This window comes from Vombatus ursinus, unplaced genomic scaffold (assembly GCF_900497805.2).
Source record: "Vombatus ursinus unplaced genomic scaffold, bare-nosed wombat genome assembly UNPS02014945.1, whole genome shotgun sequence".
Lineage (NCBI taxonomy): Eukaryota > Metazoa > Chordata > Mammalia > Diprotodontia > Vombatidae > Vombatus > Vombatus ursinus.
In genome coordinates, this window is record NW_020954723.1 from 6,283,269 (window position 1) to 6,305,307 (window position 22,039).

General features: G+C 39.5%; 1 protein-coding gene across 9 annotated transcripts in view; it reads left to right on the forward strand.

Moving 5' to 3' along the window:
• FOXN3 (forkhead box N3) overlaps positions 1–22,039 on the forward strand; it is a 453,536-nt gene that overhangs the window by 295,042 nt on the left and 136,455 nt on the right. For all 9 annotated transcript variants that reach the window (XM_027844682.1, XM_027844683.1, XM_027844685.1 and 6 more), the window contains one exon: positions 17,170–17,234. In XM_027844682.1, coding sequence (XP_027700483.1) covers positions 17,170–17,234 — 65 coding nt within the window. The remainder of the gene's footprint in view (positions 1–17,169; positions 17,235–22,039) is intronic.

The following is a 22,039-nucleotide window of genomic DNA, read 5'->3' on the forward strand; positions in this document are numbered from 1 at the left end:
GAAGAAATAATGTGATTGGGGGATGAATTTGTGATGTTCTTTCCTGTAGGATTAGATTCTGGCCTGTATATGTTTTTCCTCCTGTTTTTGGCATTTTGATCTAATCTGGTGTTATTTGGAGCGTTGAGGATAACAGTCCTCCAATGGTGGGTAGCACTTTATTTTTCACTGTTATTTAGGAGCTTTTTGAACATTATTCAGAGCACTGTACTACTACTACTGCTAGCTTATGTTTTATGGCACTTTGTAATGGAAAGTATTTGACTGGGGTTATTTCATTTGGTCCTCATAGTTCCCATACTAGAATACAAAGACTTGCATAAAGGTCCCTGCCCCCTAAAGGTTTATAGTTTGATTGGGAAGATAGATGTAACATTGAGTTGCAATAAGAGACAGCGGTATAGGAAATAAATATCCCTGGGTTGTGATGTATGTTGCCATTCTAAGTGAATAACTATGTAGAGAGTAGGAGAGAAAGAAGAAAGAGAATCTCCATCATGGGCAGGGATTTTTGTTGGGAGGAAGGGAAAGGACTAGACTTACTTTTTGTTGTGTTTTTTTTTGTTTGTTTGTTTTTTGTGGCGACTGGGTCTAAGTGACTTGCCCAGAGTCACACAGCTAGCAAGTGTCAAGTGTCTGGTCTGAGACTGGTTTTGAACTTAGGTCCTCCTGACTCCAGGGCTGGTGCTCTATCCACTACCACCTAACTGCCCCCTAGACTCACTTCCAATACTAGAAAACGCCCAGCATGGAAATGCCTTCCACCTATACAGACTATCTGTACTTTATAGTCCTGGAGATTTGCTTTGGGAGCACTGGGAGATGAAGCAGTTTGCCCATGATTATATGGCAAATGCCTGTCAGAAGCAGGACTTTGAACCAAGATCTTTCTAGCTCCCAAGGTTGGCTGTCTACCCTCTGCTCCCACACTGCCTTAAGGGAAAGAATAACATGTGGATCCATGAGGCTTGACCTGTGCTCTACAGGATGGATACTTTTTGAACAAGTAGGTAGAAATGTGGCAGATGGCCTGAATGTATTAAGCATTGCCTCTTTTTTTAAATAATTTTATTTTTTCCAATTACATGTAAAGACAGTTTTTAACATTCATTTTTTTTTTTTACAAAATTTTGAGTTCCAAATTTTCTCCCTCCTTCCTTCTACTCTCCCCTCCCTGATAACTTTAGGTTATATGTGTGCAGTCATGTAAAACATTTCCATATTAATCATGTTGTGAAAGAAGAAACAAAACAAAAGGAAAAAACCATTAAAAAAAATAAAGTGAAAATAATAAACCATTACCCCTTGAAGGAAGTCGTAGAGAATATGATAGGGGCAGTGAAGAGAATAACCAGGGAAAGAATGGGAAATAAAAGCTGGCAAATTGAGGGAGGGGTATGTGTTGTGTGTGTGTGTTTGTGCGTGTGCATGTATGTGTGTATGTGTCTGTGTGTGTGTTCGCATACTCCCCTTCCCCCCCCATACACCTGAGAAGCAAACACTATAGGTTTTATTGTGCCCATTTTCCAAATGAGGAAACATAGGTTTACAGATTCCTGGGATTTGTTTATGGTCACCCAGCTACTTACGATCACACAGCTAGTAAGTTCCTGAAGATGGTTTTGAAACTAGGTCTTCCTGACTTCAAATCTAGTCTCTATTTGTCTGTCTGTCTGTCTGTCTGTCTGTCTATCTACACATACCCATGCTGCATCTAACACAAGTTCATTTCACTGGGAAGGGAAGGTCAGAGGGGACTTGGAAGTAACACCTGAGTTGTTTTTTAAAGCAAGAAAAGGGCTTTAACAAAGGGTAGCTAAGTTAGTTTATTGCTTTTAGGCAAGTCATTGACAGTCAGAAAAACTAGTGTTAAGTCTCCAATTAAAAAAAAAAAAGTTTGTCTCAGCTCCCCAAACTGATTCCATTTCTTAAAAAATACAATCACTGTTCTGTTGTCAGAGTAACAATACAATTCTTTTGCTTGTGATTTTTGAGGCATTTGATGGTAACTCTGATGATCATTTCAATAGTGCATTTTCATCTGTTACCAGTCTGAGATAGGACCATTCTCAATACATTTTGACTCACTCTCCTCTGTGTCTACTTTGGATGAGCCTAAAAGGTCATAGATATGAAAAATGAAAATTATCTATTTTGATCTATGGAAACTTATAAAGAATGATGTTTGTGAAGTCATCTATTCTAATTCTAATCCATTGATTTAAATGAAATAGTTTATCCATAAGTTTGACCTAAATAGGGTTCTTATGAACAAAGTACTTTGTAAAAATTACGGGATAGTACTACTAGGTCTGTATCCCAAAGAGGTTTAAAAAGGGGGGGGGGGAAGGACAGGACTTATTTGTACAAAAATATTTACAGCAACTCTTTTTGTGGTGGCTAAGACTTACCATCTCAGGGGGAGGGAAGAAGAGAATATATGTATAAATTCTTTGGCCATGCTGAGATTTCAGCCTGACTCCTCTTATTCCAAATCCAGTAATCTTCCCATTGTACCATACATATTGCCTCCATCACATTCCTGTTGAGAGAGGGAGATAAAGAGGAAAATGTTATTATCCAGTTTCTCACAAAGGAACAAAAGTAATAATGATGATGATGATGATGAGGAGGAGGATTGCTAACATTGTTACATGTACCAAGCTGTGCTCAGCACTTCGCAAATATCTCATTCGATCCTCACTACAGTTCTGGGAGATAAATACTATTATCTCCATTTTATTGCTGAGGAAACTGAGGTAGTGGCAACTAGGTGGACAGGGAGTACTGTGCCAGGTCTGGAGTCAGAAAGACTCAAATTCCTGAGTTCAAATCTGGCCACTTCCTAGCTTTGTGACCCTGGGCAAGTCATTTAACCCTGTTTGCCTCAGTTTCCTCATCTGTAAAATGAACTGGAGAAGGAAATGACAAACCACTCCCGTATCTCTGCCAAGAAAACCCCAAATGGGGTCATGAAGAGTCAACACGACTGAAAAATGACGGAATAACAACAACAATAAACTTCTTGACTCCAGGTCCAGTGTTCTCCCCACTGTCCCACCTGGCTGCCTCTGTGTCTAGGAATCATCCTGGAGATCAAATGAGATAATTTATTTACAGTGCTTTATAAGAATAAAGTGCTATATACATTTAAGCAGCTGTTCTTGTTGTGACTTTTTTTTATTCTAGTCCCTATGGATGTAACTTCCCACTACAATCCAGTGAATCTTTTTTAAGCACGTAGTATTCACAAGTCCCTGTGGATACAGAGACAAAATGGAAAGTCTCTTCCCTCAAGGAAGAGACGTTCTGCTGGGGAGATACATGGAACAAATGTATGCATTTGCTCTTGGGTGCCTATGTGCTTGGTGAGGGGGAAGAGAAAGAAAGAGGCCTTCCTATGCGAGATGATGGTGGTGGTTGTTCAGTTGTTTTTAAGTTGTGTCTGACTCTTCATGACTCTATTTGAGGTTTTCTTGGCAAAGATACTGGAGTGACTTGCCGTTTCCTTCTGCAACTCATTTTATAGATGAGAAAACTGAGGCAAACTGAGGGTAAAGTGACATGCCCCAGGTAATACAGCCAGTAAGTGACTAAGGCCCAATTTGAACTCAGGAAGAGGAGTCTTCCTGACTGCAGGCTGGGCGGTGGTAATGAGGTGGCACATGAGCTAATTCTTGAAAGATTTGGGCATTCTAAGAGGCAGAGGACAAGAGGGGCATATATTCCTACATTTTGTGTTAGGGGGAAACCTGTGCAAAGATGTAGAGTTGGGAGATGGAATATTGAGTTTCAGAATTTTTCTAGAAAGTGGAGTGTGTAAAGGGAAGTAATGTGCAATAAGCTTAGAAAGGTAGCCTAAAGCCAGGTTGTGAAAAGCCTTAAATTTCGCTGAGGAGTCTCCATTTTATCCTGGAGGCAATAAGAATTCAATGAGGTTTCTACTTGTGCTTTAGAAAGATGATTTTGACGTCTGTACATAGAGGGAGAGAGACTAAAATTCAGGAACCCAAATTGAAGGCTTTTGTAATGGGCTGAACAAGATGTAAGGAAGGCCTGGACAAGGGCGATGACTGCGTGATGAGAAGGGGCCCGATGTGTTGGAGAAGAAGAATCAACAAAACTTGGCAACTTATTGGATAAAAGAGGTGAGAAAAAGGGAAGAGAGGAAGATAGCACCTAAGGTGGTGAACCCAGATGACTGGAATAATACTAGTGGGTCTTAATTTCCTGACCTATAAAACAAAGTGGTTGGATTTGAACTCTGAGCCTTCTCGTAGCTCTGACATTCTGTGATTCTGGCAAGTACGTTAGCCGTGAGAATGTTCTCAGCTGAACTATGAGATAACCTCTCCTCTTGAAGCATAAACAGCTTTCTGCTAAATGTAAGGATTACCACAGAAGCCCAGTCTTTCTAGTGGGCTAGGCATGCTGCAGTAGAAATTTATTTTTCAAGAAATTAGATGTTTTTCACACAAGAGGCCCTTGTTGATGTGAAGTGCAGAGAATGTTTGCCTTCCTATTATTTCCTGATGTTTCAGTAGTGGTAAGAAAAAATACAAGGTGATTGCATGTAATGGGGTTTTTTTAGCATCCTGCTTTGATTGTGTTTTATCTCCATGAGAACGCAAGTTAACTGTTGAGGAAGTGCCCCCTAGATTTCACTTCCCAGTTCTCAGAAGATGACAAGAAGTTACTTCTGCATTGACTTCAGGGCAGAGGGGATACACAGTCCTTTTCCCAGAGCCCTGAGATTAGATCAGGATGGTGTTGTACCCCCCCACCCCACTACTCCAGTTCACAGTGACCTTTTTTTCTTTAAAAAAAAATCTTGATTGTTAGGTCACTTCCATTTCCAAAATTCATCTCTCCACCCCCACCCATTTCCCAGAAGAGCCATCCCTTGTAATAAAGTATAAAAAGAAAGGTGGGGTGGGAAGTAGTTCATAACCAACACATAGTAAGTCTGACAGGAATAGTAGTAATGTAATAGCTAGCATTTATATAGTGCTTTAAGGTTTGAGAAGCATGTTATATTTGTTTTTTCATTTGATCGGTATAAATGGTACTCTACACCCATTACCCCTTCCCCGCCCCTCTTGTTGGATTCTAAATGTTCTGTGCTATCCATTTAAGTCTTATTAGCACAGTGAATAGGACCTGGAATCCGGAAGACCTGAATTCAAATCCTACCTTAAACACTTATAGACCCTATGACCCTGGGCAAATTGCTTAACCTCAGTTTGCTTCAGTTTCCTCATTTGTAAAATGAGGGTACTAGAAGGACCCACCTCCCAGGGATCAAATGAGGTAATAATTGTAAAGTGCTTAACAAAGTACCTGGCACGTGGTAAGCACAATATAAATATTTTTTTTTGGTGGTGGTGGTGTTATTGGCAGAATTGGGCTCGGTTTTCACAGGCAATAGTGCAAAGGAAATCCAGAGGGATAGGCAAGGGTGTGCTGATAAATGTTTAATAATCAGCTTTCTGAAAAAGGTAACATACACCTGACACACATTAAATTCAACCGGCATTATTTATTAATATTTTCTGCATTAGTTTCTTAAATCTTTTCAGTCAACTAAACAATAAATCAAGCTCTTATTTGTAGCATGTGCGTATTTCTGAGGTATAAGTGCTCACACTGAAGATTTAACAATTGGCTCCATTTGAGTTCACTCTAGCGTACCACTGAGTACGGGGGAGATACAGTTTCTGGGCTTAGTTAATAACACACACCTTAGTCATTCCAGTCACTTTTTCTTTATTCCCATTCGGCCTATTAGATGCAACCTGTACATTTGTGACTGATAAGACAGTGTCATGACTCCAAGAGAGGAAATGGGTATTAGATCATTTTGGTTCAGCAGACCAAAAGAAACCCCAGGCATCCGCAGCTCTTAGCACAATGCCTAGCACTTAGTAGGCCCATAATAAATGCTAGTTGACTGACTAGGTGACTTTTTAAGATCCTTTCTAATGCTAAATCAATGATTCTATTCGTATAGAAAATATATTAGAAATACTTTGTGTCCAGTGCTGCCTTGGACATATGTTACCATTGGGTCCATGGTGTTCCCTTGTATATTTGGCATGATGCCCATTGGAGAGTAGAAGTTTGGTGAAATCATTTAGAACTCTGTCTTGGAAATAAAGCTTGTTGTTCAAGTTTGTGTCACGGGTCCCTTGGGTCTTGCTCGCTTAGACTGGCTCTTAATGATCAACCGGATCAATATACTGAAAAAAAAGTTCTCAAATCGCCTTTCTGGTAGGTAATAACCTCTGAACCTATGGGTTCCTCTTTTAAAAAGGAGGGAGGGGTATTAACCTGCTAAAGGGCAAATCATCTTGTTAGAACACCAAAGAAAGAAAGTTTTTGATACATTTGCTCCACCAATATGGTATTGTTTCCACTAATATGTGCTCTCTAATCTGCCTCTTGCATATGGTAAGCTTGATAGCTTTTTCTATCCTGGGACTTTGCCTTCCTTGGATAGTTTCCTAGCCAGATATATTATCTCCAACTTTTTCTCATAAGTATGTAGATAGTTAAGAATCTAGAGACTTGGAACAATATGAAAGGCAAATCTGAAAGATTAGAAATTAAATTGGGAATTATTGATTTATATAGGTAGGGTGATTTTATACCTATTCAGATAATTTTGTCTGCAGTTTCCAAACCAGTACCCACCACATGGATAGATAGCTAGCCCTCTGCTCATCCATTTCTACCACTTTGTGTGATGAGTATGTGATTTTGCTTCAGTGAGGCTTACTCATCTACAAAATGAATGGGGTAGATTAGATGACCTGACCTCCAGGGTCCTTTCCACCTCTAAATCAGTGCTTCTGTGTCAAGGCCTCTTGTCCTGTTGAACTGCTTTACTCAAAATACTGATGAAGCATAAGAACCTTCACTCTTTCTTTTTTATAGATTACCAGTGTATTAATTTTTTTTGTAGATTGTCAATGAATTAATAACCTTCCTCACCCCCCTACTCTTTCACCATCATCCTACTTTTTGTGAATAGTGGTATTTAGTAGCATTTCCAGGTATAATGTTAGAATGGGTATGGCCATCCTTCTCACATCTCACATGGGTCATAAATTGAAGAATTTAGAGCGAGAACAGACCTTAGAAATAATCTAGTCCAACCCTCTCATTTTACAGGTGAAGGAACTGGGACCTCTCTGAGGTCACAAAGGTGTAGTTGTTAAACAAACTCAGGATTTAAACCCAAATCCCCTGATGCTAACTCTCGTGCTTTTTCTGTCATGTTTACTAGATTGGTTTCTTGTTTTATAACTTTCCTGTGCACTTATTATGTAAGATTATGCATGAAAATTAGAATCATCTGTGTTGGATGTCTCCCTGCTAGACTGCAAACCCTACAAGGGTAGGGACTGTGACTTATGGAAGCCTAATAGATAGATCCTAGTACCGAGGATGGTGTTCTTCACACAGTAGACAGTTAAGAAATACTTATTCTTGTGTTTTAATAATGCATTGAAATCAGTCATACAATAAATCTTTTATGTTTGCATCAATTTACTCTGACATAATCATGTGAAAGGGGGATTTATATCTAGTAGTTACTGCATGGGACTGTTTTAAATATAAAAAGACGTTTCCTCTTTACCGTTGTGAGGTTTCAATAAAATCAAGTTGTGAAAGAAATGTATTTTTGCTTTGGAATACTCTCTTAAATTGTGTCCCTTTAGGAATGTCAGTTTTTACAAATTATTTCTAGGTTTTGTTTTTTTTTTTTCAATTCTGATATATTTGTAAGTCACTATCATTGTTCAAGTCCCTTTCTCCGAATTCACTTCTTTTAGGGAAGCCTTACCTTGTTAGTCAGACTAAATCCTCATCCCTTTACTTTGAATATTAAGCTTTAATAGCCTAAAATGGCAGTAAGACTTTTGGGACATTCTGTATTTGAGGCAAATTGGAATACTAGACACACTTAGTCCAAAGAAGTGAGTTAAGTGTCATATGGTGCCTGTTAGTAGAAAGGGATGAGGAAGGAAAACTAGAGATTTGGAACTTCCTCCTGTGTTTGAAGAGGTGATTATAATCTCTAGCTTTAGTCCTAGTTTTCTGTTCCAGAATGCCTGCAGGGGGCCCCCAGGTCCAACTTGATCCTGCCATAGTTCAGCTCTTTTCGCTTTCTCCTTTTGTCCCAGGGATTCTTTGCTTAAGTTCTGGGTGGGGCTGAGCATTTTGTGGCCCTTACTGATGTTGCTGCCTGGCCCGTGCAGTTGATAGTAGTAACAACAAGAATAATGGCTAGCATTTATAGAGCACTTTAAGATTTGCAAAGCACTTGCACAAGTTCTTGTGTTTTTTATATATACACGTATACATACATTTGTGTATATGCGTGTTCATGTTGGGGGGTGAGCTTGGACTTTTTGCCTCTTTTTGTGCTTAGCACAGTGCTTGGCATGTAGGAAGTGCTTAATGTTTATTGACTGATATATGTGTGTTTGTATGTAGATACGTATATGTATATATATAGATAGATAGATATAGATATAGATATGCATATATGGAGTATTTCTGTGTCTTTCAGTCTGTCTCCCACTTTCAGAACTTCTCAGATGTCTATATTACAGCTCAAAGATTGTGACAGTTCAAGATCACTTGTAGGACTGGGAGGATGATTGTCTTTCTGAACTACAAATCTCATGATGCCAGTCAAATCCTGAGTGATATGATAGCTAGAAATGCTAGTGCCATCTTGTTGAGTTGTTTCACTTGGGTTTTCTTGGCACAGAAAGCAGTGACTTGCTTGAGCTCTCCCCCAAACTCCTCCAAATACCTGTAAAAAAATGGCTCTAAACAAATTTTAAAGCAGCAGAACCACAAAAAGACAGAGTGAAACAAATTTCCAGCCCAAGATAACCTGGATGGTTAATCAGAAAGGTATATTGCGCCAGACTGGGAGAGGAGCGCAGTGCGGCGTGGGTGTGCAGGCTGCAGCAACCCTGGAGCAGGCCTCAGAGGACTGAATCACAGGCAGCTGTGGTGGTTTCCAGACTTCTCAACCCATGAACCCCGAAGACAACTTAGACGGTCAGTAGGAGAAGTCTGTTTCTGTGGTGCTGAAAGAGAAGCACAGTAGGGCTCCAGCCCCATTCCCCGAGAGCAGCCCGGGACAGGGGCTGCCTCCTGAGCTTCTGGCCCACAGACTGAGGGGGAATCGAGCGGCTGATCAGAGGGGGATTTCAAGGATCTTTCTGTTGGTGCAGGATTCTCTTGCTTTGCCGGTGCTTGAGTCTGGGTCACAGTTCTGTGTGGCAGTCCTGGGGCAAGGAGGAGTGCTGGCGTGATAGAGTTTATAGTAGCTGTGGAGAGGAAATCCTCTTCACAGTTCCAAGACAGAAAAGAGTGCTCATAGACCAGAGCACAGGCCAGGAAAGGAGTAAACACCCCGCCCTTGATCATAGCACCTTGGAAGAACTGAAAATTTACAGGTCCCTAGAAGTATCTCTGAAAACAGCTTTATAAACCCCCAAAGCTTGGGACAGTACATTCTCCACACTGGAAACAGACCCCTACCTTAACAAAGAGTTTATAACTCAAGTAATTGGCCGGGATCATGAGCAAGCAGCGTGAAAAGAGTCAGACTGTATTATCTTACTTTGATGACAAAGAAGATCAAAACACACAACCAGAAGAAAACAAGCCAAAGCTCCTACATCCAAAGCCTCCAAGAAAAATATGAATTGGTCCTAGGCCATGAAAGAGCTCAAAAAGGATTTTGAGAAGCAAGTAAGAGAAGTAGAGGAAAAACTGAGAGGAAACTGAGGCAAACAGTGTTGAGTGACTTGTCCAGGGTTACACAGCTAGTAAGTGTCTGAGGCCAGATTTGAACTCGGAAAGGTGAGTCTTCCTGATTCCAAGCCCAGAGCTTTATCCGTTGCACCACCTAGCTGCCCAGCGCCATTTTAGGCAGGCCTGACTTCCAGGAAGATGTGATACTTTGTTATCACTTTGCCCAGGTCAGACCATATCTGGAATATTATGTTCCATTTTTTAAGTGCTACATTGTAGGAAAGGCATTGATTAGCTGGATACGGTCCAGAGGAAAATTACCGGGAGCAGCTTAAGGACCTTAAGAACATCAAAGGAACTGGGGATTGGAGGAGAGCAGACTGAGGTATTCAGGTGTTTGTGGAAGAAGGGATTAGAACTGTTGTGTTGGCTTCAGTCAGTCAAGAAACATTTTTCAAGTGCTTCCTATGTTTTAGTTGCTGTGCTAAGCACCACGGATAAAAAGAAAGGTAAAAGACAGTCCCAGCTCTTGAAGAGTTCACAGCCTTACAGGGGACAACATGTAAACAACTATGGACAAAGAAGATCTATACAAAATAAATTGGAAATAATCAACAGAAGGAAGCCACTGGGATTAAGAAGGGATAAGCAGCTTCATAGAGCAGAGATGTGAGCAGTGAGGAGAGTGGCAGACTGATTAATGAAAAAACTTGGAACAATACCAGGCCATGATGGAATGGGTACATCATAGAAACGTAAACTTTTCTAGCTGGAAGAGGCTTTTAGAGGCCCTTAAGTCCAAACCCCTCATTTTATCGATAGGAAACTGAAGCCCAAAGAGGTTAAGTGACTTCTTCAGGATCATTCAGCTGGTATTATCTAAGGTAGCATTTGAATCCAGGTCTTCTGGACTTCATATCCTTCCATGACACACTACACCCTACAGCACGATGGCTTGTTGATTGTAGATTCCTATCCCTAGAGGTCTTAAAGAGGAGCCATTGGGCATAGTGGGGAAGGGATTCTGATTCAAATAATAATTGTACTACATAGCCTCTACCGTCGATTCTGGCTCAGATTTAGCAAACCCTTGTTCTTTATCTATTCAGTTTGTGCTCTGTGATCCCACACTTACTGATGTGTTTCTTTTCAGGATAGTTGTCTTTTTATGTGTCCTGTGTCTCCTAGTTCATCTCCCAAACTATGTGCAGCTTTGATTCCTCCCAGTCCCTGCTATGGGGGAGTGAACTGCCTTCTCTACTTTCTCAGTGCCAACAACCATCCTAAAATCTCAGAGAGAGGAGTAGCACCAGCTTCTTGCCTTTCCCTACTACTTCTTGCAGGTCTCTGCTACCTCCTTTTTTGAGTCTCTTTGGCTAGAAGCATTAGCCACAAATAGATATGAACTCTGAAAATTCCAGTGTTTAACAAGAGTTTATCATCTCTTCTTGGATGCATGCACGTCATCTCACGCTCAAAAAATTCAAAAGCTGGTTCTTTAGGTTTCTTTGTCACTCTTCTCCTAGGAAGGAAGAAGAGTGAGGTGGGGACAAAGCACCAAATACCTTGTCTGAATTCCAAATCATATATTTCTGGGACTTTAGAGGTTATCAAGTCATAAATTAGTCATCTAATTTTACAGAAGTGTTAACTGAGGTCCAGAGAGAGAAAGTAACTGGACCAGGGTTTGAATCCACATCCTTGTATTCCGTGCCTTCTCTTCCAGCTTGGCTCCTTTTGCCTGTATATCACCACCATTCTTCTCGTCACCCAGGTTGACATTTCTGAGTTGTTATTTTGAGGGTCTCTCTGTCAAAGAAAAGTATAATATTGTGGGTGATGATCTCATTTGTCAGAGCAGGCTTGGAAGCCAAGTGAGCTTTGTTCTGTCCTTAGATTATATAAGCTGTAGACCCTTCACCTCAAACAGTTCTCATGGGAATGCTTACCATTGTTTACAAAGATTTATTGAAAGAATGTGGATGGCTCCTAACTCAGGCTATTGTTCTCTCTTCCTTTCCACTCCTACAGAGGGTTGTATATGATGTTAAGTGTGTGCTTCAGACCCATTCCTCAAGTGAAACTACTCTCCACTAGGTTTCCAATGATCTCTTGACTGCTCAATTTAAATAATATATGAAAAGTGCTTTGCAAACCTGAAAGCTCGCTATAAATGTCAAATATTATTGTTGTTGAAATTCAATGGCTTTTTCTTAGTCCTTACTCTTTTTGACTTCTTCCAATTTTGGCATGGTAAATCATTCCCTTGTCTTAGAAAAAGCCTCCTCCTTTGGCCTCTGTGACATTATCCTCTCTTAGTTCTCCTTCTGTCTAATAATTCTCTGTCTCTTTTGCTCAGTCATCTCTTTCCTCCCACTTACTAAGTATGGGCATCCCCCAAGGCTCTGTCCTTGACCTTCTCTCTATTCTCTTACTTTAATGATCTTATCATTTGCTATCAGTTCAATTGTCATCTCTGTGCAGATGACTGCCAAATCTATACATTATCCCTTCCACATTTGAGGGAAGGGGTGGTGGTGTGAGGGCATGGCACCCTGAGATCTGGAAAATTCACATAAAATCCCTTTGTACTAGAGAAGAAGTCTGAATTATTTTGGCATTAAAAGATAAAATATGTTGATATTTTATAGCAATGTCATACATATCTTTTATGCATTTCTGAGTTTCTAAACTTTTTCTGTGTTGTCTGTGGCTTCCCCAAAACTCCCCCAAGATTTCCATTTAATTTCTTACACCGACTCACAATATATTGAAACTGCAGTTAGGAAAGTTGCTGTGTGGAGGGGATAACTGTATAGATTTAGAACCCTAATCTCTCTCCTAAATTCCATTCTGACATTACCAGTTGCATGTTAGACATCTCTTTTGGATATCCCATAACTTAACATGTCCAATGGCAAACTCGTATTTCCCACCAAAACCATTCATCCTCTAAACTTCCCTACATTTAATTACTCAGGTTACACTTTTGGAATTTTATTTAATTCTTCCCTTGATCTTGCCCTCCACCCACTTGTCATTTCTACCTTCACTGTATCTCATCCATTTATCTCCTCCTCTCCATTCATACAACGTCCATCTTAGATCAGGCTATCACCACTTTTTTCCTGGGCTACTGCAGTAGGCTCCCAATTGATCTCCTTCCTGTTTCCAATACATTTTCAACACATATATGACCATTTTACCACAGTTCAGATCTCCCATGGTTCCCTGTTTTCTTTATGAAATCCTGTACTTAAAGGGCTCCAATTTGATTCTATTGCCTGTCAGTTTTCCATGGGTACCATGCTTAACTTCACATCGGTCCCCTTCATATATTCTCCATTCCAGTCAAACTGACTTGATAGCTTCCTTCAGTGCTCAGCTTATACATCACCTGAGGGACCATCACCAGTTGTCCTGATCTATATTTTGCCGCTGGATCCAGATGACTCTGGAGGAGAAAGTGAGGCTGGTGACTTTGCACAGTGCTTCCTCACTTAAATCCAGTTCTCTTGCAAGACATGACATCACCTTCCTGATGTCGTGGTCCTCTTCAAGAAGGAAGGACAAACAACAATATACACCACCTCCTGTGTGAACTCTGTTCTGAATCCCCAAACCCCAATTTTTAACACCCTCTCCTTAAAATTACTTTGAAAAAACAATATATTTGCTCACATGCATATCTATTGTACGTACTCAGTAGAATGTAAGCTACCTGAAGTCAAGGACTACTTTTGTTGTTGTTTTGGTTTTACCTTAGTACCTTCCACCATCCAACACAGAATCTGACATACATAATAAATGTTTGTTGCTGAACTTAATTGACAATTCAGGACAAATTTCTCTCTCCCATTGGTGAAGTACCTTAAATAAATTGTGTGCTTGATAGGTGATTTTTTTTTTTAAATATAAAGAGGCAGGGCCTCCAAACTACCAGAATTGTTGGAATTACCAGAATTATCAAAAAAATTACCAGAAAAGTGCCTTTTTTTTTTTTTAAGACTTGACCTTTCTATCTCACCCAGGCTTAGAAGTTCAGTGGCCAATCTCAATATTAAAAGGTACTGAAGCTTTAACCTGCTGCCTTTCTAACCTGAGCTGCTTTGCCTTGCCCCTTCCCAGGCAGACTGGTATCCCTCTGCTCCCCAGGGTTTACTAGACTGGTGCCAGATTTAGTATAGACACCCAGATGATTTTAGCCCAACTATGGCTCAGAACTCAGAAATTCAGCAACCCCCCTCCCAACCTCAGCCTCTACTGACATATGCTGCTGTGCTTGGCACCTGAGTGCTGTACCTGGCACAGCAGTGGCTTCTAAAAGAATGTTGGCATCTTTAAATAAAATTCTGCTGCATTTAGTCTTACTATCTGAATTACTCAGAAATCATCTTGATGTTTACAGATTAGGAAAATCTAAAACAACATATTGATTGCACAGGCCATATCCTATTTGTCATTTTTTCTTCTCCAGGACTTGGGCAGAATCCTACACATAGTAGGGACTTAACTACCTTAGTCAAGTACCTTTGCTTACTTAGTAAATATGTACTGAACAAAGGGATGAATGAACAGAATTTGTCTGCCTTCTGTCTTCTCTAGCTTTTCTATCCCTGTGGTATTACTTTCAAAATAAAGCAGCATTCCAAATGGTCTGATAAGGGAGTGGCTTCTCTATATTCTGAGGAAATCCAAGGTGACACTTCAGTTAACAAGACCTTAGGGGCAGCAATGTTTAAAGAAACACATGCAACCCAAATGATAGACAACTTTGTAAATCACAGGAAGCAATGTTGGTAGTAGAGAAATTGCTATTTACCATTTTCTAATAAGAAGTAGTTTGTAAAACCACTGGTTATCTTCTAGGGTAGTTAAGAGTCAACAAATATTCACTAAGCTCCTACTCTATGCCAGGTACTGTGCTAAGTTCTAGGGATACAAAGAAAGGCCAAAACCAGTCCCTTGCTCTCAAGGATTTCACAGTGTAATGAGGGAGGCATCATGCAAACAACTATAGATGAACAAGATATAGACAGGATAAATTGAGCTTAGTCTCCATGAGATTAAGAAAGTACTGGCAAAGACTTCTTGCAGAAGGATAAGACTTTGAGACAATTTAAAGCAATTTTATGCCTTTTAATTTTCTTTTTTCTTTGAACCTCAAATATTTGGAGAGCTGGAGTCAGGTAGAAGAGAAACATGTTTACTGATTCCCAGCCCTTAGCTGTAAGAGCCGCAGTAGGTCCATCTGTTGTTAGTGCAAACCTTGGCCCCCTTCTTTGGCTTGCAGGCCTGTTTATGAAGAGAAGGCAGTAAAAGCCACAGCACAGTGTATCAGATGTATTTTTATCCGCACTGCAGTGTACTGATAATGGAAACAATGCTTCATTGAGTGTCAGATCACCTGGCTCCAGCACTTATTAGTTGTGTGATATTGAGCAAGTGACTTTGCCCACTCTTTCCCCATCTTCTACAGGAATCCTTTACAAACCTCTCTTAATTTTACTGCCTTCCCTTTCTTGTTTGCTTCCTGTTTATCATCTCTGTAGCTTGTTTGTACATATTTGTTTGCATGTTGTCTCCTCCCTTAGACTGTGACCTCCATGAGGGCAGCACTGTCTTTTGCCTTTCTTTGTATCCTTAGCACTTAGGGTGGTGCCTGACACATGGTGGATGTTTAATAAGTATTTATTGATTGGCTAACTATAAAACAAGAACATACCTTACACTATCTTTCTAACCCTCCGAAACACTACAAAGACTGCCATTATTTTATTGTTTTCATTTCATGCAGTTTTTTTAAAATATGCTCATTGTTTAAAAAATTCATATTAAGACAGTTTTCTTTCCTGGCATGTTTTACATATTTTTAACATTTGAGGATCTTTTTGTATATTAAGTACTCCTTTAAGTCTGAGCACATACCTACACAGCCTTGCATGGACTTACTGTGGGAGGGTTAAAATAGAAGAGTCCTTTGAAGTTAGCTAAAACAAATAAGGTAAAACTGGGACCATATCCACGGTCATTCACATAGTAAGTAGCACACCTGAGACTCAAACTCAGGTCTTCTGATTCCCAGTCCAGCATTCTATGTATACACTATACCATGTTGCCCTATTAAGTCACCATCTGGCCACTGCTTCTATATAGAGGAAATGTTGTACTAAATCTGCTTATCCTTTAAATGCCTTGTTCCTCATATACACTCCTAATTTGCTAGTTTCTCATTCCATCCAGCATATGTATATGTATATTCCATCCAACATATATGTGTGTGTATATGTATATACACACATATTTAGATTCATATATTTGTATACAGGTATACACACATATACAAAGAGATTGACAACATTCTATCACTCCTCATATTATTTCTTGGGCAGAACTAATGTTCATGGTATTTCAGGTTTGATATAGTAATGCTTTTGGCTAAGTGCTTTCTGAAATTGACCTAAACCATTCCTTGATTCAGAAGACTTCTTCATTCCCAGTTTAAGTCTCACTATTTATCAAGACCATCTTGGTATAATTTTTTTTTCCTGTCTGCATCTGTGATTTCATTAGGTCAGGCAATTCTCAGGGAGGAAACTTCCATTACCAATACAGGTCAGCTACTGTCCTATACCTTATAGTTTTGGATGCCTGTGATACTCAAGGATTAAGTGACTTACCCAGGATTACTTATGGATTACAGGTGGGACTTGAAGCGCAGTCTTCCTGACTCAGACACCCTCAATTCGCTCTAGTGCATTTCATCTCAATACTTATTTTAAAACAGGGTAAATTTTCAACTGTTAATAGAGCTAGAGTTTCTTTGAAATCTTTCCTTTTTTTCTTCTTTTGGCCCATCTGTCTTCTGAAACTATGATTGTGGCACATCTTTTAAATCTTGTGGAGAAGATGGAATGCAGTACTTTAATGCATGAAATTGACAAGACACACTGTGTCCCAAAAGTCTTGGTTATATTAATAATGATAGTAAATAATATAAAACTGCCATTAAAGATTGAAACAGCACTAAGACTTATGGGACAGCTCATAAAAGAGGCTAGGGACTAAAGCCATGAAGCAACAACAAAAAAAATCAGTAATTGGACATAAAAGGAAAAATAGGTTTAAAGAAAGTCCCCGTGAGCGTAAAGTACTGTAATTCAAAGAAAGAGACAGAGACTACACACAAACACAAAACTGAGGTTAGTGAAAGGCAAAAGCTAGCTTTAATGAGAGATGGGTATACTTACCTAGGGTAATAAGGAATGCAGAGTTCAGAAAGACTTCTTGTGGCTTCTTTAGGATTTTTGTGGGCAAATAGTAATACTGGTAAGTGACTGAGTGCAAATGAAATGGACTTGATGCTCATTTCTTATTCTATTTTAGCACATCAGGTCCACCCATCTGGCCGGGAAGCACCTTTTTCAAGAGAAACGGAGCCCTTCTACAAGGTAGGTCCCCAGTTATTACTTGTTTTTCCCACTGCTGTTCCTTAATTGTAGCAAAGATGAGTTTTTTTCACGGTTCACAATGGATGTCCTCATTCTGGAAAATGAGGAGTTCTGTGGGTTGAATCATTTTATTTCCTTCTATTTGTTTTCTCCTCCAGTCTCTTGGAAATGACGAATTACTAGTTTGAGATGATAGAAATATATGTCTCTGTTTTGTCATTTCTTGGGCTGTTGCCTTGCTGCCTATGAGTTCCAGCTGTGTTTGGCTTTCTTGGTGAAATTGGGATTGTGTGGTTCTCATGGTATGATAGCAGCAGAAATGAGATCAATAAAGTCAACTCCTTTATGAAGGTCCCCATTTTTCCTTTTGTACGTCTGTGATATTTAGCAAGCTGTGATGGCGTTCAGGGACTTAATGGTATATCATAACAATGTTTGGTTTATCCTCAGACTTGGCAAAGTTAGTTTTCCAAAGGTGAATTATTTGCTTTGTTTGTTCTCCCCGACACCCCACCCTCACCCCTGGAATATGGAACCTGACTCTTCAACTGTCTTCCCCACAAAGCCTTGCTCACATCCTCAGGGAGCATAAACTTCCTTTACAATCTGCTTAAAGGAAACTAAGTTGTATGGGCAAATATTCACCTAAAGCCCAAATTGAAAAGGTTTGGGGGAACTACCCAATATTTAAGGTCATTGGCACCATTTGTGTGGATGGTTGGGAGTTAGTGGTGTACCAAGAATCAACTTAGTCTTCTCTCTAACATCTCTTCATTAGCTGGGACTCAGAATTGTGGCATCTATCAAGAATGGATGGGTTTTCTTCTATCAAAATTTTTGATTGATTGATAGCTCTTCTGGGTAGGAGGTAAAGAGTTTGATTTAGTTGTCATACTTTTAAGAAGCTGTTTCCTAAAATGCGCAGGCCAAACACCAGCCTTTTATGTAGGGAGAGTAATAAAGACTTCTTGAAATACATTTTACCCTAAGATTGGAAAAGCAGCTCACACAGTGTGTGCAATTAAATGACCTTGTTGTTGTGCTATAGGCTGAATAATTTGGTGTCTGCATTATCAGGAGACTATGAAATCAGTGAACTTTGGAGTTCCTTTGCTTTTCTTCTTTATACCAGCTGGCTTTCGGCAGGTAGGTTCCATTAACACTAATCTTAATTACCATATTATGCCTCCAAAATGTTGGCGGGAGAATGAAAGACTCTGTTAATAGCTTATAGGTAGGGCTCTATCTGTAATCAGTGAGCACATTTTTTTAAGAGTCCATTTTTTATGTAGCCAATCTAAATAGAAAGCAGTAAGAAATTAAGCCTTAGTATTTCTTATTAATTTCAAAGGATTATTAAAATTTTTGCTCCAATATTTGAACCTTCTGATGAAAGTAATTTTCGCAGAATTTGTAGAGTGGTCAATCCTCAGTTTATTTTGTCTTGTACCAAGAGGATGGACGGGTTCTTATTAAGTTCTAATTCATTCGTTAAGAGGATAGTCTAGCAGAATAGATAGGGTTCTCTGGAACTTCTGAGTTCAAGTAACACCTCTGACAGCTGCCATGTGACCATGGGCAAATCACTTAACCTTTCAATACCTCAGGCAGATATGCAGTGGTACCTATGGTTCCATGCATGGTGAAATCATAGATCCAGACCCTTAACATTTCTCCTTTAGATGTGATTGCTCAAAACATCCTTAAATTTTCTTTTGATTGTCATCCAGGCTGTTGACCTTCCCTTGAAGGGTCTGTTCTGTGAAATCCTGTCACCATGATAGTACAGTTTTCTCTCCCTCCCCACTCCTTTTTTTTTTGTCCCTTTCCACTCTCCTAGCCATATCCTGAGAACCAAACCTCTTTAGCCACTCATTGAATTCAAAGCCATTAAATAAAAGCAGTGTGGTATAAAATCCTTAATTTGGTAGCCGAAGACCTCAGTTCAAATAATGTCTGTGCCACTCCCTAAACTTGTGACCTTGGGCTTCTCCCCACTGAATATCAGTTTCCTTATCTATATAATGAGGGAGATGGGGTACATGGTTATAAGATCAGAGAAGCAGAGACCTCAGAGATCATTTGTCCAACACCCTCATTTACCCGATAAGCAAGCAGAAACCCAGGTAGGTTAAGTGATCTGTCTGGGGTCATGCAGGGAGTGAGCATCAGAGACCCTGGATATGAACCAAGTTCTCTGACTCCAGGACACTTTTCTTTCAGCCCTAAATCCTAAAGACATCATCTGTTCTTTTTTGTACATTTGAAAATTGGACAGTTTTGGGTAAAAAGGGTAGGGTTGGTAGGTTAAAGCAGGGGAATGCTTGTTAACTTTAATTTTTCATCATAGGTTTCCTTTACATTCTTTTAAAAAAATGTTTTCCAACAATGGATGGTTTTAATTGAGTAATCTACTTGTGTAGTTCTTTAATAATTTTATTGTGACTAGATATTTTTTAGGGCTGTGTGTGACACAACCCAACTAATGTTTTTAAATTTTTTTTTCTCTTTAGAAAATTCAAAAGCACTTTTGTGATATTAATGTTGATGATAATATATTATTTATAATTTATATAATGCTCATTTTGCATAATGTTTTAAATTTTATAAGGTACTCCCTTCACAATAGCCTTCTAATGATAATATCACTGCCCTTATATAACAAATGAAGACTTGGAGATATGGAACTAGATATGGAAAGAAAGAAGAGTGTTCGAATTATGCCATTAATAAATTAAGGAAATGGAAAAATCTAGAGTCTCTCTCTCTCCTCTTCCCACCCAAGAAGTTCCCTGACATATTCAGTATGATGTGTATAGTATTTTTTTTTAAATCAAATAAACCCAAGTAGAATTCAGGTGGTATTGGAGCTGAATAAGAGATTGAATCAAAGGGTAGCAGTTAAAGATAATAAAGATCTGTGATGGTAGCAAAAGTATGACTAGAGTGCAGATGTTTTCCATCTGTCCTAGGAAGACAAGAGGAGGGAAGGAGGTTATGATCTGCAGCCTGTGGGATTTAAGTTAGACATAAGGAAGAATTTTCTGACAGTGATGTGATTGCTATTACACATCTGGAAGTGTTTCCTGAGGGAGATTAAGGAATCTTCTTGTTGAAGGAATGAATGTTTCAAAACAAGATAGATTCTCATTTATTCATGAATTAATGAATGAAAAAGCTCTAATTAAAGGCTTGCTTATTGTAGAAAGCGCCATGCAAAGTTCTGAGGATGCAAATAGAAAAACAAGGCACTCATAACTCTTGAGGAAGTCACATTCTAATAGAGGAAGACAACTTATGGAAGAGGGTTCAGGTCCAGGGCGGATGAAAAGGCCCTGTCGTACTTAGGGTGCTGTAGAAGGGCAAGTGGTAAAAAAAAACTCGATGGTTCAGATGGCAAGCTTGAATGGAATGTAGAAAGAACAAAAGGCCACACAGTTCAGTCATAATTTCTTTTGTGTCATAAGTGATAAAACTGTATCTAGTTTTTAATGTTAAACCATTTGGTCTTTAGTGGTGAGAACTTTCTTTTCTGGTTCTACTTCAAGTAGCTGTCTAGAAGAAGATGGGGGTGGGGTGCAGTTCAGCTATGTCTGCACTGGGGCTGCTCCTCTGAATGATAGGAGAGATTGGGGCCGGGGAATAAGGGAACAGATGATTTGGAGGCAGGGCCAGTGGTCTGGGGTGCTGCTGCTGCTTGGGGCTCTTGTGCACCGATCCTGGGTGACAGCCTCCATTAGAGCCTACTAGGGGAGGGAGGCTAGTAATGGTCTCTTCCTCCAAGGTCATGCTACTTCCTATCCCTTGCTCAGGGTTCATTGAATGAGCATTTACTAAATGCATGTTGTATACCTCGCTAGGTGCCTGGGGGTAAAAAGATTGGATTCTTGGTGTCTGTATGGATTCAACCCCACTTTCCTTTACTTTGCATATTTGTTACATTTTTTTTTCCAGTGGGGTGGATGTGAAGCGATAGGGGTAGGAGGAGAGACAGACAGAAAGGGAGGGAAGGAAGGAAGGAAGGAAGGAGGAAGAGAGAGAGAGTCCATTGAGCATTTTCATTTCATGAAGGTGGTGAATCAGCTTCCAGTGAAAATTGATGCTCAGGACAGTGTCCCTAATGTATCACGAGATGCTGAGTCATCAAAGAAAGATTAAGTTATGTCCTACATGTGATACTTAGCAAAGCAAGAAATTGTAATAATATGGTTTAGGTATTAACCCTCCGTGAACCAGAGTACCACATACCCTGAGTGTTTTGGTCAGTCTGGGTTTTATTGTACATCCAAAGAGACCATAGTACAGTATATTCCTAAGAAAATAAAGTACACAGTAATGTTTTATAAATCCTTGGGTTTTTGTCCAATTTTTATTTTGGTAAATGCAACATTAAACTGAAATCTAACATATATATCTGGTTCCCTGATGCAAAAGTGGTTACACACCTTTTATTAACTGTCTGTGTACAGAGTGAAGTGATGAGAACTGGGAAAACAACTTATACAATAACAACAGCTTTATATAATATAAACAGCTTTAGAAGACATAATAACAGTGATCAATGCAGTGACCAACTACAATTTCAGAGGATGATAAGAAATCATGTTAGCCAACATCTTGAGAAAGGTGATAGACCCCTGATGCAAAATAAGACATATGTTTTTGGGAATGGCTAATGAGCAGTTTTGTTTTGCTTGACGTATTTGTTACAAATATTTCTTCCAGTGGGGTGGGTGTGAGGGGATAGGGATGGGGTTGGGGAAGACAGAGACAGAGTCCACTGAACATCTTTTTTTTTTTTTAAA